The 17,994-nt window shown below is 30.1% G+C and overlaps 1 protein-coding gene across 1 annotated transcript; it reads left to right on the forward strand.

Annotated features, from left to right (window-relative positions):
* The first annotated feature begins 10,906 nt into the window (after positions 1-10,906).
* LOC112749235 (uncharacterized) lies at positions 10,907-16,555 on the forward strand. Its single transcript, XM_029293008.1, has 9 exons — positions 10,907-11,638; positions 11,751-11,934; positions 12,031-14,633; positions 15,629-15,706; positions 15,798-15,907; positions 16,000-16,056; positions 16,164-16,200; positions 16,299-16,363; positions 16,474-16,555. Exons 1-9 carry the CDS (start codon positions 10,907-10,909, stop codon positions 16,553-16,555), a joined length of 3,948 nt encoding a protein of 1,315 aa, XP_029148841.1.
* The last annotated feature ends 1,439 nt before the right edge of the window (positions 16,556-17,994 follow it).

The following is a 17,994-nucleotide window of genomic DNA, read 5'->3' on the forward strand; positions in this document are numbered from 1 at the left end:
ATAAAGATATGTATTAATTTTAATTTTAGATTTGTGATTATTTTTTATTTTTTTATTTACGTGGGATCGATTCTGCCCGTTCAACCATTAAATTAGTAATCTGACCGGTTCGTTCGATTCTGACAATTATACTTTATTTTTTTTCAATTAATAACATTATTTTTAAATTAATATTTTTAGATTAATCCAATTTTTTTTGAAAGAGTTGAACAAATTTTAATTGAAAAAAATTAATTAAAAATATAATCTTTTTAATTATTTCATATAATTTAATAAATAAACAAATATATTTATTATTTAAATATAATGTTATGTTAATGAAGAGTAAAGTTGTCCACTATAAAACTTTAATTCATTCAATAAATATTTTAAACATTGGAGTTTAATTCAATTATATAGTTTTACTCATTCATTTCAAATATTAAAATTTAATTTAATTCTGACTAAAATTCAATTTTTAATGGAACTCAATTCAATTATGTATCATTAAAAATTTTTAAACAAATTATTAATGTATTAATTTAATAATATATTTTATTTATATTTTTAAATATTAATAATTAATTGATGACAAAAAATTTTTTTTTTCTAGTATTCTTAGCTTCTATGCATTATTATGTATGTGTGATACTATGATATGATAGGAATATATCATGTCTTAATTTGTAGTTGACCCAACTAAATGTACATGCCATATTATTTTTGTAGCTTAAGAAATTAACTGAACATTTAGAAAAACTTGTAATGTTATTAGTTAAAACAATAAAATTAGGTGACCAAGTAATTTTCAAACTAAATCTAACGTAGTAGTGGAGCTTTAAAATTTTAACATAAAAAATACATAATAACATTTATATAAAAACAAAATTTATAAATATAACTTTTTTTTAGGATTCGTAATAAAGATGATAATAAATAAATAATTTTATAGATAAATATTTTAAAATACTTTAAAATAATACTCTTCGAGTCTCGAATAATTTGAAATATTCAATAATTAAATTAAAACTAAACTTTTATAATTAAGATGATTGATATTAAAAATTATAATATTTATTGAATATTGAATAAATTAAAAAAAATAATTAGGAAACTAACAAAGCATAAAATAGTACTAAATTAATTAAATATAAGAAAATGATTCAATTTTTTAAAGATGATATGAAAAATATAATACTTAGAATTTAGTTTGGAAGATTAAGACTTCACAAGTTGTAACTTGTAAAAATTTTCTATTAGTCTACACTAATAAAATAACGCCAATATTTAAAAAATATTTTAATATTTTTGTTTGAAAAAATTAAAATAAAACTAATAAGACATAAAATAGCATTAAAAGATAAACGTTGTTATAATGATAGTGATGATGAGTTTTATTGTATCAAATACATTACAAAACTGCATTCTAATTAGTGCATTGGTCCTATCAATTTGAAAAAAAAAATAGTAAATATAGAAAAGTTAAGACTTGAATACAGCATACTTAGTTATGGTATGTAAAACTTGAGCCAATTGAACTCTAATAATGTTCTATATCATCTTATTACTAAAGATTTTATAAAAATTTTTGGGGGGTTATAGCCCTTCGTTGTCCACAATAAATTTTACTATTGTCCAACCAAGTCTTGATTGTTATATATGCACGCTTTTTTTTATCTCGGTCGTACTTTATTTTCTTTCGTATCATTTTTTTTTATTATCATCATTATTGTTGTCGTTTTTTTCTTTTTTTTTTATCATTTTTATTATTATTATTATTATCGTCATTTTTAACTTCTTTCTTTTCTTCTCCTCTTATATATATTAAAAAATTTAGAATATATAAATTTTAATACACAATATAAACTTTTTTTAAAAATCACATACTCAAAATATTAACACTCAACTAAAAAATATATATATAACATAAAAATTTTGATATAGAGCAAAAATTTTTGTAAACAATTTAATAGTTAAGAATTGGTAATTTATTCTCTAATTGATACTGAGATATTTATTCAATTATAGTTGTCCTCCTTGAACAAAAGCATGACTGTGTATATATTTATCCAATGGGTCCATCTAGTGTACAGATGCACTTTGGTACAGATTTACAGATTTTTGTTTTTATTTGGTTGAAAAGTGTATCACTAAAAGTGTTGCTTAAAGAGAAAGTGTTACCCTTAATCGTTAACTAGGCTCTGATACCAATTTTGCAATCCTTTTTACTAGTCCTTGTATATTGTAATTTCATTTTTATAGTTTTCAATCTTGTTTTAGTTTATAATATTCTTTTTTGCATGGATTATTGTATATAAAATCTTTTATCTGTTTGTCTTTTTCTTTAATATAATTTCTTAAATCCTCAAAAACTTCTTTTATTTCTACACTTTTTGTTGTTTCTAAATACCTTCTTAATTTTTCAACTTCATTTTCCATTTTTTCTTTCAACAGTTTTAATTCTTTTAAGTCATAATATGGTTTTCCAGGCATTTATAAATTTTTTAAGTTTAATTCCAACTTGTTTATATTTATTCTTATTTCTATCCTTTTTATTATAAGGTCATCAATTTCGATCTGAAGGTTATTTAATTCCCTTTTATACTCTTTTATTTTACTTTTTAATTTTTCTGCCCTTTTTCTTTTTATTTTATTTTCTGGTTTTTCAATCTTTTTATACTTCATTATTTATTTTAAAATTTCTGCAAACTCTATCATTGATTCATCATTATTTTCTAGAGATTCTATTAATTTTTCTAGCTCTTCAACTTCTCTTTTTAACTTGTCATAGATTATTTTTAGAGCTTCAAATGCTCTTTGATTTATTTCAGAAAACTGTAAATAATTCAAACGATTTTCTCTTTCAAAGAGCTCTTGTTTCTTGTCTTGATAAGTTACATATATTTCTTCTTTATTTATTGTCATAATTTAGTGTTTAGGGTTTCATTTAATTTTTCGACCCTTTTTGTTAATTCTTTTATTTCAGAATTTTCTTCTTTAATCTTCAACTTAGATAGACTTAAAGGGCTATTAATTTTAGATTCTCTAATTTGAAAATTCGATGAAACTAATTTTTCTGACGGTTCTTTTAATAATAGAACTGGGTTTTCAATAGCTTTATATTTTGGTATTTCTGTTTTTACAATTTTCTGAAATAATTCATCGACATAAATTCTTTCTCTGTTTTTAAATATTATACTATGATGGCTATTTGTTAGAGCATAATTTATTGCATATGTAATTGAAAATGGTTCATCATCTTGTTCCATTAGATTCTTTCTGTGAAATTTATAAGCCAGACTTATAGATCTTCCAAGATTTTCAGTTGATAAAGGTATAGCATATCCCAGATGGGCATTAAATTTAACATTTACGTTTGCCAAGTTTCCATGAACAATTCCAATTATTTGATCTATTGGGTCATCAGTAATTCTTTTGTCACAGATTGCTAAGCTTATTGGTGAATTAATTCCTTTCATATATGTAGATTTGATTAAGACTTGTATAGTACTAATATGAATCCATCCAATTTTAGATCTTTTTTGTTGATCCTTAATTTTCTCAATCTGTTTACTTAATTCTTCATCATTTATCAAAGCTATTTCAAGTTCTCCATTGGCGGATTTTATCTTTATAGGGGCTTCAAGTTGAATTTTTCCATAGTATATTATATTTTTTCTATTAAAAACTTCTTTTAAAAGGTTTTGTTTATTAAAATTTTCGTTTGATTTGAGATTTAATTCTGTTTTTAAAACAGCCTGTTTTTCATTATCTAATAAAGCAGTTAATCTATAATAATCAGATTCTTCTGTTAATTCTAAACTTTCTAAATAATTCATAATTGAAAGACTAGAATGAATACATACCTTTCTGGAGAAAAACTTCCTTTATTTAATATATTTTACATAAGGTGTTTTTATCTCCAGAGGGGAGATTGTAAATACTAACTCCAGAGGGGAGTTTAGAACTATTTTTCCCTAATGGGAATTCTTCTTCAGATCATAGAATCGCCTCGGCAGCTTCCTCCTTGCTCTCCTAACATTTGAGTACTCTTTGCCTCCTGCTTTCTATTTTCTGATGCCTTCTACAATTGCCTAAGCAACCTATTTATAATGGTTGGGTCTGATGGACAATTCCCATCCTTACCCTTCTTATGACGTCATTGCTTACGTCATTGTTTATTATCTTGCACCAGCTACATTGTTGGTGCTCTATGACCTAAGCGCTTACGTCACTATGCAATAATGTTGAGAGATGCTTCAGATGTGCTGTCTTCCTCTTTCATTATGTGTCCTTCAGATGCGTTGTCTTCTTCCTTTATCATGTGGGTTGATTCTGTTTTATTATTGCTTTCTTCAGATAACTCTGAGACGCATAGCTGGCACTTGTGGTCTTCTCTCTCTTTTATCAGATAGCAGAGATTCCTCTTTATCCCTTCAGGGAGCTTTTCTAAGAGTCCAGACAAGTTGTAGAATGCTGATTCAAATTCCACTAAGAGTCTCATCTCTCTTTCTTCAATTTCATTCCTTTTACTAGACACAAGCAAAGTATTTCTGCTTTTATAATTAATTCTTGTGTGAGATTCCCTTGTTATCTTTTGAGTTCTTTCGAAGACCCTTGCTAGTGTGCTAGCTAGCCTTCCTTCATGACTGTAGATTGTTAAATCTTGAACTTGATCAATTGGTTGAAAATTTCCTGGGAAGACGGACATGAATATTACTTGGTGTGCTGGAACCAAGCATTCTTCTTCTTCATTAAAAATAGGTTGACTGTTCGTAAATTTTAGGGATATATCCCTTGGATTTACGTTGTCAATCATATTTTTAAATCTCTTCACTGCATCAACGAATCCTGCAGGAAACTCACTAATAATTTTTAGATCATTAAAAATTAAAATTGTATCAATTAATCCATACTGGAAAAACTGATAGGTGTCCGATGGGGATGCATCTGGAAATATAACCAGCTTTATTAGCTGTTCTTTGGCAATAGGATAATATCCTAAAATTGCTCTTTTTTCTTCAGTCCAGTTCAGGACTATATTAAGGGTTTCTCTGAGATTTGATCTACAGACCCTTTTCTTTTCTTTGATTTCAGCCCTTGTAGGAATGTTTCTTATTATCCCTGTTCTCTGGGTTTGAATTGGAGCTTTATCTGCTCTTTTTAGGGTTTGCTCTGGATGAAGAGCTTCATATTCCCTGAAAGATTCCTTTGCTTCTTCTAGTGTTAAAAATCCTCCTTTATGAATTATCCTTGATTGATGTGTAAATGGTGCTGCTTTTTCCCAGGCATCATATACTCCTTTCATGGGGCCATTATAAATTACATAATATTTTTTATCTTGGGTAGATTTTTTGATAATTTCAGCAATTGTTTTATTTTCTGGAATTTTTTCTTCACCTGATTTGTCCACCACGCTTAGCTGGCTGAGCTCTGATGATTTTGGTTGTTGTGTTGATTTCATTGCTTCGACGGCCTTCTTGAGAGATTGGATCTGTGTCCTTATTTGCTGACAATGCTTGCATTTTTCGAGTTCTTGTTCGTATTTCTGAATTTCTTGATCTAATGCGTTGTAGACGAACTCCATTCTCTTGTTAATGTATCTGCAATAACATTTTTGTCACCCTTAATATATTCAATTTTTATTGGATATTGTAACAAAAATAATTGCCATCTTACCAATCGTCCATGATTATAATCAACTTTTAAATTATATCGTATGAAACCTGTTAGGTAGCTTGAATCTGTCCTTAATGTAAATTCTCTGGGTAGTAAATCAATTTTCCATTTCTTAAGAGATTTAATTGCTGCTAGAGTTTCCTTTTCATGAGTGGTATATCTCTGTTCTGTTGGAGTAAAAGTCCCTGAAATATACCTGCAAAGTAATTCCTTTGGGGAATTTTTAGAATCTAGTGATTCTTTTCCTTGCTCCAAACTTTTTATAGCTTTCTTAGCTTTTAGACATCCTGACCAGGTTATGTCTGAAGCATCTGTTTCTACTATTAAGTAGTCATTTTCTTTTGGAATATAAAGTTCTGGAAGTTTTTCACATAATTCTTTAATCTTTTGAATTTGCATACTATCTTTTTCATCCCATTTTCATTCTTTTTTAGTACTTATTTTTGGAAATAAGCTTTTAGTGTATTCTGTTATATTTTTTAAGAATCCTTGATCAGAAATATAATTTATACACCCTAAAAATCTTTGTAATTGTTTTCTATCTTCTATTTTATTAGGAAATAAATTTACCTTTTCTAGGACATTTGGCTGAAGTTTTAGCTTTCCTTGAGTGGATAGAATTAATCCAAGAAACTCTATTTCTTGTTTTGCTATTCTTGCTTTCTTTTTGCTAAGAACTAATCCTTTTTCTTTACATCTTTCTAAAACTATTAATAATTTTTGAAGATGATCTTCTCTATCCTGTTTTGTAAAAATTAGTATATCATCAATGTACACTAAAACAAATTCATTTAACTCTTTTAGATTTTCTTCCATAAATCTTTGATAAATACCTGGAGCTTGTTTTAATCCGAATGGCAATACATTCCATTCATAGAGCAACACACTTGTTGATTCTTTTGTTGGACAAGTAAAAGCAGTTAATTTCTTTGTTTCTTCGTCTAAACGAAGTTGCCAATATCCTGATTTTGCATCAAGAGATGAAAACCAAGTTGCTCCTTTGATTTTTTCTAAAATTGAATCTTTTCTTGGAAGTTTATGAGCATCACCAATAGTTGCTTCATTCATCTTCTTATAGTTAATAACCATTCTTCGTTTTCCCCTTTTAATTTCATTATTGTTTTCGACATAAAAGGCTGGAGCCGCATGAGGACTTTTACTTAATCTTATAATTCCTTTTTTCAAAAGATCTCTACATTCTAATGAAAACTCTTCTCTATCTCTTGCGGAATAAGGGATTTTATTTGGAACATTTATCTCTTTTGTCGGATCTTTTAATTTAATGCTTACTAATTCGTTACTTGTATTTTTAATATCTAAAGGATTTTCAGCACAAATTTCATTCAAAAGTTCTTCTATCTTTATTTCAAGATTATTTTTTGGGATATTTATTTGAAAGTATAAATTTAAATAGCATGTCTCCAATATAGAAAATATTTTAAATTTTAAGATCTTATCTATAGTAGTAGTCGGTATTTTTATACGTTTTGATTTTTGATTTATTGAAGAATCGTGTGGAGCTTTTAAAACTATATATGTTAGTTCTTGAATGAATGGATGATATAGCTTTAAAAAGTTATTTCCTATGATAAAATCCATTCCAGAATCTAACATGTATATAGATGGAACAATGAACCTATAATTTTGAATAAAAATTTCAACCATCTCTGCTTTTTGGTCAATTTTATGTATTGATTTGTCAGCTATTCTAACTCTTAATGGTTTCTTTAATTTTTTCCAATCAAGTTTTATATTTGAACTAGCAAAGCATTGTGTTGCTCCAGAATCTATGAAAGCATTTATAAATTTTTCTGTTATTTTTATAGTAATAAATGTAGCATTATTACTCAGTCTCTGAGTCTGTTTCCGAGACATATTCAAAAATATAGTCTAAGTTATCATCAGATTCTTCTAAAGGTTCCATGAAACAAGACTTAGCGATTTCTATTTGTTTAGTAAGATCCTTTTTATCCTTCTTTTTCGGACATTCATTTGCATAGTGTCCTTCTTCTTGGCAATACCAACACTTATAATTTTCTTTTTTATTTGGGCAATAATCACTTTTTTGTCTCTTATTTTTATTGTTATTTCTTTTTCTAAAATACCTCTTTTTTCTCCAGTTTGGATAGTATTTTCTTTTTCTAAATTGATATTTTCTTTTTCTTTGAAAATTTTTATTAAGACCATATTTTTGAGGTATCTCTTCATTATCCTGACAGCAAATTCTAATTATATTTGCAAATCTTTTTTGAGTTGCTTCTTGCATACAACGTTCTTTTATTTCCTCTCTTATTGCAGAGGTTGCTCCACCAAAATTATTTTCAATTGTTTCTCTATTTATTTCTCTTATAAATCTTCCCATAATAAATTCGTTAGCAGGATATGGAAGTTTTGTTATATACATATTAAGATAATGATTTTTATCTTCTTCTTTTAATTTGTAATAATGTATTCTATATTCACATATATAAGACTCCACATTACATAGATCATATATGTGAATGTTAGCTAAATGGTTTTTTGCTTCTTGATATTCTTTATTATAGACTTCTTATTTATGATCTATAATATTTTTTCCAAAAAATTCTTTATATAGAATCATCATTATATATAATATCTTATCATAAGCTGTTATTTTTGTTGCTAATTCTTCTATTATTTGGTTTTCTATTGATGTCATATAATCTCTTATAACTCCTTTAGTATGAAACCCTATGTAATTCCAAATGTCTCTTCCAGATAATTCATTAAGTTTTGGATTAGTAAAGGCTTCTAATAAGAAGGAATTTAACCAGTTTTCGAAAATTTCTTTTTCATTCGATTTACAGTCTAAATCGAGCATTCTTTCTCCTTCCATTTCCTGGATTTTAGGAACATATTTTGATGGTATTTTTGTATATTTTGAATCTTTATTTATAAACCCCTTTTTAAAAGCATAATTATCAAAACCTGTTTCCCATTTAAATTGAGATTGATTATCCCTAGATGTTCCAGCTTCATTTTTTACTTGTATTGGAATTGCTGGTTCTTCGTCACTTGAATAATCTAGGATGTGTTCTTCATTTTCTATATTTTCAGAATTTACTATTTCTTCTTCTATCAGAAATTCCTGTTCCATAATATTATTTTCTTGAGCCATTTTTAATTGTTTAAAAAGCATTGTAACTTCTTCTAATTTTTCTTCAATATTCATAATTTTAGTGGTGGTTTTACTTTTAAATCTGTTATGTTGATTATATTTTGAAATTTTTCTTAGAAATTCCGTGTGAAAAATAAGTTTTTTCAGGTTTTTGAAGTCCTTCAATAAAACTTATAGTAAAATAAAGATTTTGAGAAAAATCATTTTGTATTGATTTTAAGAATTCGGTGTCATTACAGTTAACATTAGTTAAAATCATTAATTTTTGATCTATTAATTTTGATAACTTAATTATTTCTTCTCTTAAATCTTCTAATTTACTCTTTTCCATTAGGTGACGCTTTTCTTTGTGAAGAGCTACGGTTTTAAGTGAAAAGTGTGGCTTTAAAAAGTGTAGTTTAAGTAAGCAAATCTTTAAATCTGTACAGATTTAGATCTGTACCATATAATTTTCTTTATCCAATATATCTTTTTGTTTAATTACAAGGTACATCGACTATACTTTTGCACAAAGATATGGGACAACGTCAACAATTATTGTCTACCGTTTTATTTTTTTTTATCCAATATATCTATGATGATAAGCTCATGAGTCATGAACTAGATAGTAGCAAAGTTTTTGATTGATGCGGACCAAAAAGGATGTCATAAGTCATAAAATATCATAAACAAACAAAATAATATTCTTTTGCACCAAAATATCCGATACACAGCTGTCATGTTTGGTCGTACCAACTAATTAAATATTATGTAAGATTAATTTTAATAATCATTGAAAAAATTAATATTAAACTAAAATTAATCACTGAAAGATCAATAATATTGGATGTACAAATTAAAATTAAAATTAAATCAAATTTCAACTAAATGCTCCCTCTGTCATGATATCATAATACGATAATTTATATGAATATGATATAAAATATAAAATATATTTATTTCATTAACAGCCGAGGAAAGTTTTCATGTATTATTGTTTTAAAAAGGAAAAAAAAATTAATAAGCATGTATCATCTTTTGGCTTACCCTAAAGTTTCCTTTTAAATTGAGATTAAAGTTAAGGCACTCCCAAAGTCCCTATGATTGTCCAATTGCATCATTGTTAATTATGGAAATTAAATATCCCTTTTAAATTTTAAATTATTTTCATTTTATTTGGACAGCCCTGCCCCCTTCCTTTCTAATCATTTTTTTTTTTTGTTTTTCAAGTGCATGAACCTTAAAATAACACGTGGAAAATACAGTTAAGTTTACTTTGATCTGAAATTAAGGAATTTGATTGATTTAGTTTTCGAGATCTTAATTGTACTACTAAATTAGTTTTTCAAATTAAAAAAAATGTACTATATTAGTTCTCTCATTTTCTACCACTAGAGTACTGACGTCGTCAGTAACGTGGCCAATTCTTGCCACGTTGAACATAGAGAAACAACGTCATTTATGATTTGGCGTAAAACATCTCTTGAAACGACATCATTTGTTTTTTATGAGAAGTAAAACATTAACTCTCTTTTGTCTTTTTTTGTCTTCAATTTCTTCATGAGCGATGTAGAGAAAAAAAATTCTCTTTTGAGTGACAGAAATTAGTGACTCGTAGCTGCAACCTGCAATAGAATTTCAAGAGACCATTGGAACACGATGTAGACTGTACACTCGTCTAGAGAGTTCGTTTATCATTGCAAGAATCTTCTATTTCGTCACAGAGTTGAGTGAGAAGGAAAAAAATTTTGATACTAACTACTCCCTGTCTCAACACAATGAACCCACTACCACATCCAATTCTAATCCGAACTAAACTAATAAATCCACTGTCTCTGCTGATAATACTTTACCTTCCAACAACATAGAACCAACAAATCCTGGTGCTAATAACTCCCTGTCTCACAACAATGAACCCACTACTACATCCAACTCTAATCCTAATCAAGCTACTAATGCATAGCCTATTAATATTCCTATGCGAGTGCAGAAATTAGACACCATGTCCGAACATCCCACAATTGTGCTCGAAATTTTCAAGCGAATACAACAGTGCTTCAAACTACACTGCCTCCTACAAGGACATGTACACACTGTAATGCACGTCTGTTTCACCATGAAACATTTGACATGTGTTGCAATGGAGGAAAAGTCTCTTTGCCCCAAGTAAATGCTCCTCAGGAATTACTAGACATCTTCTTAGACCCTTCTGCAGAAGGGAACCATTTTAGGAAACACATTCGTGGTTACAATCATGTTTTTTCATTCACTTCGTGTGGTGTACACATAGACGAACAATTAGCTTCAGCAAGACATGGTATATATACATTCCGTGCTCAAGGATCAATGTACCACAGTATAGGAGGATTTCATCCGGGTCAGGGGGCGCGGCCACGCTTCTTGCAACTATATATATACGATACTGATCACGAGTTACAAAATAGGATGCTGGAGAACACACAACTGCATGAAAGTTTGGTTTTGAAGCTACAACAATTGTTGCACCGATATAATCCTTTTATCCATGTATTCCGCCAGCTTGCACAACGACTAGATGTGCAAGAGTGTAGTTTGGTGATCAGAGAGCGACCTGCTAATCAACCACAATACAGTCTCCCAACTACTTCACAAGTAGCAGCCATAATAGTCGGTGATGATATTGAAACAATGGTGCGAGGACGGGATATCAAGGTTCAAACCCATGCTGGTAACCTCAGAAGGATTCAAGAGTTTGTTGGGTATTACGATCCACTACAATATCCTCTTTTTTTTCCATTTGGAACCCATGGATGGGATATAAATACTCGAACTCAACGTGAAAACAAAGTATCATGCCGGACATATTATAGCTATATGCTCCAGGTACAAACTCCTATATTTGTTACATCATTTATAGACTTCCGTAGATGATAGTTTGTACCAATAAATCATTTCACAATTTCTAACAATTTTCTATAATCCTCAATATTCGTAGATCCGCCCCAATGATCACTCAACAGTTTTGCAAGCGGGGCGACTTCTTCAACAATATGTTGTTGACAACTATGTGAAAATGAAAACATGCAAGTTAAGATGGGTTCGACAAAGACAAAGGGAACTTCGAGCTGAACTGTATCAAGGCTTGCAAGATGCTTTGCACACAGGAGAGAATAATGCTGGTAATTACTCAACTTAACGGCCACATGATTGATCATTACGTGTTCCTAAATTTAAACTTTAAAACTAATAATACTTTTCTCTAAAATCTGTTTTAGAAAATGTTGGCAGAAGAACGATATTACCATCGTCGTTCGTGGGCAGTCGTCGAGACATGACTCAACGGTACGAGGATGGAATGGCTATTGTTCTTAAAGAAGGAAAACCAGATATTTTTCTAACTATGACATGCAATCCATCATGGTCAGAAATAGCTTCGGAACTCAGTCCTACTCAAACTCCACAGGATCGTCCGGATCTGACAACTAGGATTTTCAGAGCCAAATTCGAACAATTAAAACAGGATGTTATTACCAAAGGTGTACTGGGAAAGGTGAAAAGTTATATTTATGTCACCGAATTTCAGAAAAGAGGATTGCCACACGTACATATGTTGCTAATCTTAGAAAACAATGACAAATTGAGTGATCCTGATCAATATGATAGTTTGGTCCAAGCGGAAATACCATGTAAAGAAACAGAACCACACTTACATGAGGCAGTGCTAAGGCATATGGTCCATGGTTCTTGCGGAACACTAAATCAATCTTCACCGTGCATGAAGAACGGTCAATGTAAACGCAACTACCCAAAAGAGTTCGTACCAGAGACACGACGAGGTGATGACTCATATCCTCAATATAGGAGGCGATTTGATACTCCAATTCCTATCAACCAAAATGTCACCATTGACAATAGATGGGTGGTTCCGTACAACCCTTGGCTACTACTGAAGTATGATTGCCATATCAATGTAGAGATATGTAACAGTATCAAGAGGATAAAATATCTATACAAGTATTGCTATAAGGGACCAGACCGTGTGGCAATGGAGGTTCACAAAAGATCTCATTATGATGAGGTGCAACAGTTTATTGATGCAAGATGGATTGCCGCTCCAGAGGCATGCTGGAGGATATTTCGATTCAACCTTTACCGAATGTACCCATCAGTTGAGAGGTTGCAAGTTCATTTGCCAAATCAACATCAAGTGAGCTTTTATGAGCACCAAACTATTTCTGAAATAGTTAATAATGACTATTTCTCAAGAACAATGCTCACTGAATTCTTTGCACTTAATCGGGCCGATGACCAACAATCTAGACATCTTTTGTACAGGGAAATTCCAGAATATTACAGTTGGCACAGCAAGGAAAAAGAATGGCGTCGACGTAGGTCACAAAAGAGAGCTATCGGTCGGATCTATACCGTTTCGCCAACAGAAGGTGAAAAATTATATTTGCGTATTCTGTTGTCAAATGTAAGAGGCCCAACTGGTTGGGATGATTTGCTAACGGTCGATGGTATCCAATATTCGTCCTTTAGGAAATCCGCTCAGCATCGAGGACTGTTGGAGAGTGATAGTAGTATAAGATCATGTTTGGTTGAGGCATCCATTTTGAGAATGCCATGCGCTTTAAGAAGGATGTTTGCCACCATTCTAATTTTTTGTGAGCCAACAGATGTAAGAAGTTTGTGGGACGAGTTTCTTTCATGTATGGTGGATGATTACGCATCAACAAGCACTACAACCTGCAATGGGTTGACAAATCGTTTGTTTAGGGATTTAAATGACATCCTCCTACAACATGGAAAACATATTGGACAATACGATTTACCAGCTCTAACCTCGGACAACGACAACGACAACTTCATGCCTAGAATTATTCAAGAAGAAATGTCCATCGAAGTTCCTCAAGAAGACCTGTGTTCTATAGAAAGATTGAATCATGACCAGTCTGCAGCTTTCAGGTGCATTATGAATACAATTGATCGAAGAGAAAGTGGAGTGTTCTTCGTGGATGGACCAGGAGGAGCAGGTAAGACATTTCTTTACAGAGCTATAATTGCAGACTTAAGAAGTAAAGGGCATATTGTCTTGGTAACTGCGTCCTCAGGAATAGCTACAACTTTACTGCTTGGTGGTCGAACAGCTCATTCTAGATTTAAGATCCCAATCAATGCAGAGCCATCCTCCACGTGCAATATAAGTAAACAATCTGATCTTGCAAAACTGATTAGGCAGACGACCGCGATAATTTGGGATGAAGCGCCAATGACTAATAAAGAGACAATGGAATCACTGGACCGCACATTACGAGACATCTTAGAAAACAATACTCCATTTGGAGGGAAGGTGATGGTTATGGGAGGGGATTTTCGCCAAGTACTACCTGTTGTGCCGAAAGGAAGTAAGTCGCAAATGATTTCAGCTTCTATTGTTAAATCACATTTGTGGGCATTCACCAAAATTCTTCACCTGCGACAAAATATGCGATCCCTTAATGATCGTGATTTTGCGGAGTATCTTATGCGCATAGGGGATGGGATTGAGTCTACCATATGTGAAGACTTGGTACAAATAGAAGTAGGCATGGCAATACCATGGGAAGGTGAGGCATCGTTACACAAATTAATAGAAGAAACCTTTCCAAATTTGCAATCTCATGGGTGGGATGCATCTTATATGGTGGAGAGGGCGATATTGACACCCAAGAACCATGATGTGCAACAGCTTAATGATATAGTCATCAACCAATTTCCGGGAGACGAACGAATTTTAGCATCCTTTGATGAAGTAGAAGGAGATACAAATAATCTGTATCAACAAGAATATCTTAACTCGATCTCCACAGGTGGATTGCCACCTCATATGTTGAAGGTAAAAAAAGGTGCTCCTCTGATGTTACTGAGAAACATAGATCCTAAGGCAGGCTTATGCAATGGCACAAGGCTACTGTGTCTAGGAACTTTTCAAAATATGTTAGACGTGGAAATCTTAACAGGCCATCACTCTGGAAAAAGAGCTTTTCTGCCTCGGATAAAACACAAAACAACTGAGAACTCAGGACTACCCTTTGTGCTTATTAGAAAACAATTTCCTGTAAGGTTGAGTTTTGCCTTGACGATAAATAAATCACAAGGGCAAACTATCCCTAAGGTAGGGATCTATCTCCCTAAACATGTGTTCAGCCATGGTCAATTATACGTTGCTCTATCTCGAAGTATTTCTCAGTCAACCACAAAAATCTTAGTCAAAGAAGGAACAGTAGATGGAAAAAGGGGACAATTCACAAAGAATGTGGTGTTCAAAAAAATTTTGTTACCTGCACCTCAGGTAATTTATGTCCTTGGCAAATATGTGAGCCTTTTTACAAGTATAATCCGTGTATTATGTAATTTTATCATTACAATATCAACATTGGAATAGATAGTTTTGTTCACTAATTTTAACAACTAATGACTAAGATTTTTAACAGATAAATTGATATCAAGAGAGCTCATCAGCATATTAAAAGAGATAAGTGAAAGGAACTAGAACCTCTACTTATCCCAACAGGTATGCACCAACTACGATTCACATATATAAATTATAAAAATTATATCATACATCCTTAAAATATATCATTATTGGTTTTTTAATAAATTATAGTTTGCAATGTTTGTATATACTTTGAAAAGAATTCAAAATTTGATTTCTTTAAATGTTGCTATCAATTTTATAATTTTAGCAATAAAATTATAAAAATTAAAATTTTAAAACTAATAATAGGTAGAGGTATGTCTTATTTGGGATATATCATTACTTAATTCTAAAGTAATATATATAGGACACTACTGCAATATATTGTGATACATATATGCAATAAATTACAGGAAACAGGATTTCAATCGTTATGGAATACATGGAAAGATGAGCAATCAATTGCATCGATGAGACCAATTGACGATAAAGTAAGGATTACATAATTAATGACAGTGACAACTACACTGATGATACATATTTTTGTTTTAGTGTTACTGATCAAACGTGCAATTGACACAGGTTCATCTAATCAAAATTTATTCTATTGGTTGGGGAGGTACAGTTAAAGCAGAGAAAACTCAACTATGGAAGATGGTAAAAAGAGAAATATTGGAACAAAAAAATAAAAGGTAATGCAATAAACCTTTGTTACATAATAAATATTTCCGTCTATTTCGTCCTATATACCAACTATGTTAAAACTTTAACTCTTTTTTTTCAGCCATGAACTTAGAAGAACACAACTAACTCATTTCGAACCAAAACAATATCATTGCAGGTAATTATTATTAAAAAAAATTCCTAACAAAAAAAGATGTAATTTCATTTAATTTACATTTTGTCAATGATAAACAAGGATTAATGTCATTTCTTTTGTCCTTTCAGAAAGTTCAATGCAAAACAAGATATCACAATTCTACAGGTTTTAATTAAATTCTTCTCTATAATAAGCAATCAATTTAATTGAATAAACCTGAAGCGTTTTATACGGTTATTTTTATGATAAACAAAATCTGACAGTTTTTCAAGATGCAAGAAGTTATTGACAAGGAGATGTATAATGAATTAAGACGGATTTTTTCTAGGTACACAATCTTTGTATTCTCCTATTTTTTCAGTAATACTCTTATAGTTTGATATTTTAAAACGAAAAAAATAAGCATATTCATTTCTTCTATCCTTCCATTATTTGTAGGAAAATGCAGGTCTCTTCAGATTCAGAATCATATTTTGGCCTACCACTTAAAAAAGAAGAAGACAAACATGAATATCCATGATATTTAGAAAAAATTAATCTTTTGTAAATAACTAACATGCATTTGGGTTTATAGATATTTATAGATATATACTCTTTTTAAATTTGGATAATATTTTTGTCGTTATTTCTGGAACTATATCTTTTACTGATAATATACATATATTTTTATTGTGTGCTTTTATAATTTAGCATTTTAAAGGTTTTCTATAGTAGTTTTACCCTCAACAGAATATAAAACAAATAAGGTTATGTTAATTTTAAAATGATGAAAAGAATATTTATTTGACAAATTTAAAGAATAAATGATATATTAATATCAACACTAAAATATGATATAAATAAGATCACGTTAAACTTAAAATTTAACAAATATAATCTAATAAATTTAAAGAACGAATAATATATTTTAAAAATAAAATTAAATTCTTCAAAACAATAGAAAAGCGGCTGAAAGTGCCTGTTGAGCCGCTAGTATTTATAACAAGATTAACAACTTGAACATTTTAGTTATAAAAAGAAGAAGAGGGAGAAGTAGGGAAAAAAATTTTGGTTATAGAAGAAAACAAGGAACAAATTGGAGCTAATACACTTTTATGCCATGTCATCGCTGGTTACTATGTCCAGTGTGACAAAAATTGACCATATCACTGATAGCGTTAATGTTCCAGTGATGGAAAATAAGAGAGGAATTAACGAGATATAATTTTTCGAATTTAAAAGACTAATTTAATGCAATTAAAATTTTAATGACTAAATTTATACAATTTACCAATCTCAGAAATTAAAATGGGGCTTAACTCGAAAAACACATCTTCTATTGTTCCTAAAAAACTGCATACTATATATTTTTAATTATATATTTATTATATAAGTAAATAAAATCTTTTTATTTTTTAAAATAAAATATATTTTAATTCTTTCTGCATAAAAACCTCTCTGTCATAAATTTTAACTCTTAAAAGAACGGTCATCCAACAAGAGAATACCAACCCTTTTTCTTTCTTTCTTTTTTTTTTTTCTATTTTTTTTATGTTTATAAATGAAGCTTTTTTTTTTGTTTCACCTTTTGGATTGAATCTTTTTTTTAACACTTTCAACCAATTTTTTTTTTTGGTAAAAACTTTCAACCTAATTTTAGGTGGAAATTCAGGTGCAGTCGACTTCACGTGAAGTTGATAACTCACAGTCGTTAGACGATTTGACTGATTTGACAAAATTTTCATCTAACGGCTCTCAGCTATCAATTTCACATGAAGTCGACTGCACCTGAGTTTTTATCTTTTTTTAAACAATGTAAATAATAGACTCTAGAATTGACCCAATAAAGTAAAAAAGTACTCCACCTCCAAATTACCTCCTAAATCTTAACATTAGGATAACTATTCACACACCTAATAAATTAAACATTCAACATATTTATCATTCACATTGTTTAGTATTTTTATTGTCTACCTATAA

The sequence above is a fragment of the Arachis hypogaea genome, chromosome 15 (assembly GCF_003086295.3).
Source record: "Arachis hypogaea cultivar Tifrunner chromosome 15, arahy.Tifrunner.gnm2.J5K5, whole genome shotgun sequence".
NCBI classification, from domain to species: Eukaryota; Viridiplantae; Streptophyta; class Magnoliopsida; order Fabales; family Fabaceae; genus Arachis; species Arachis hypogaea.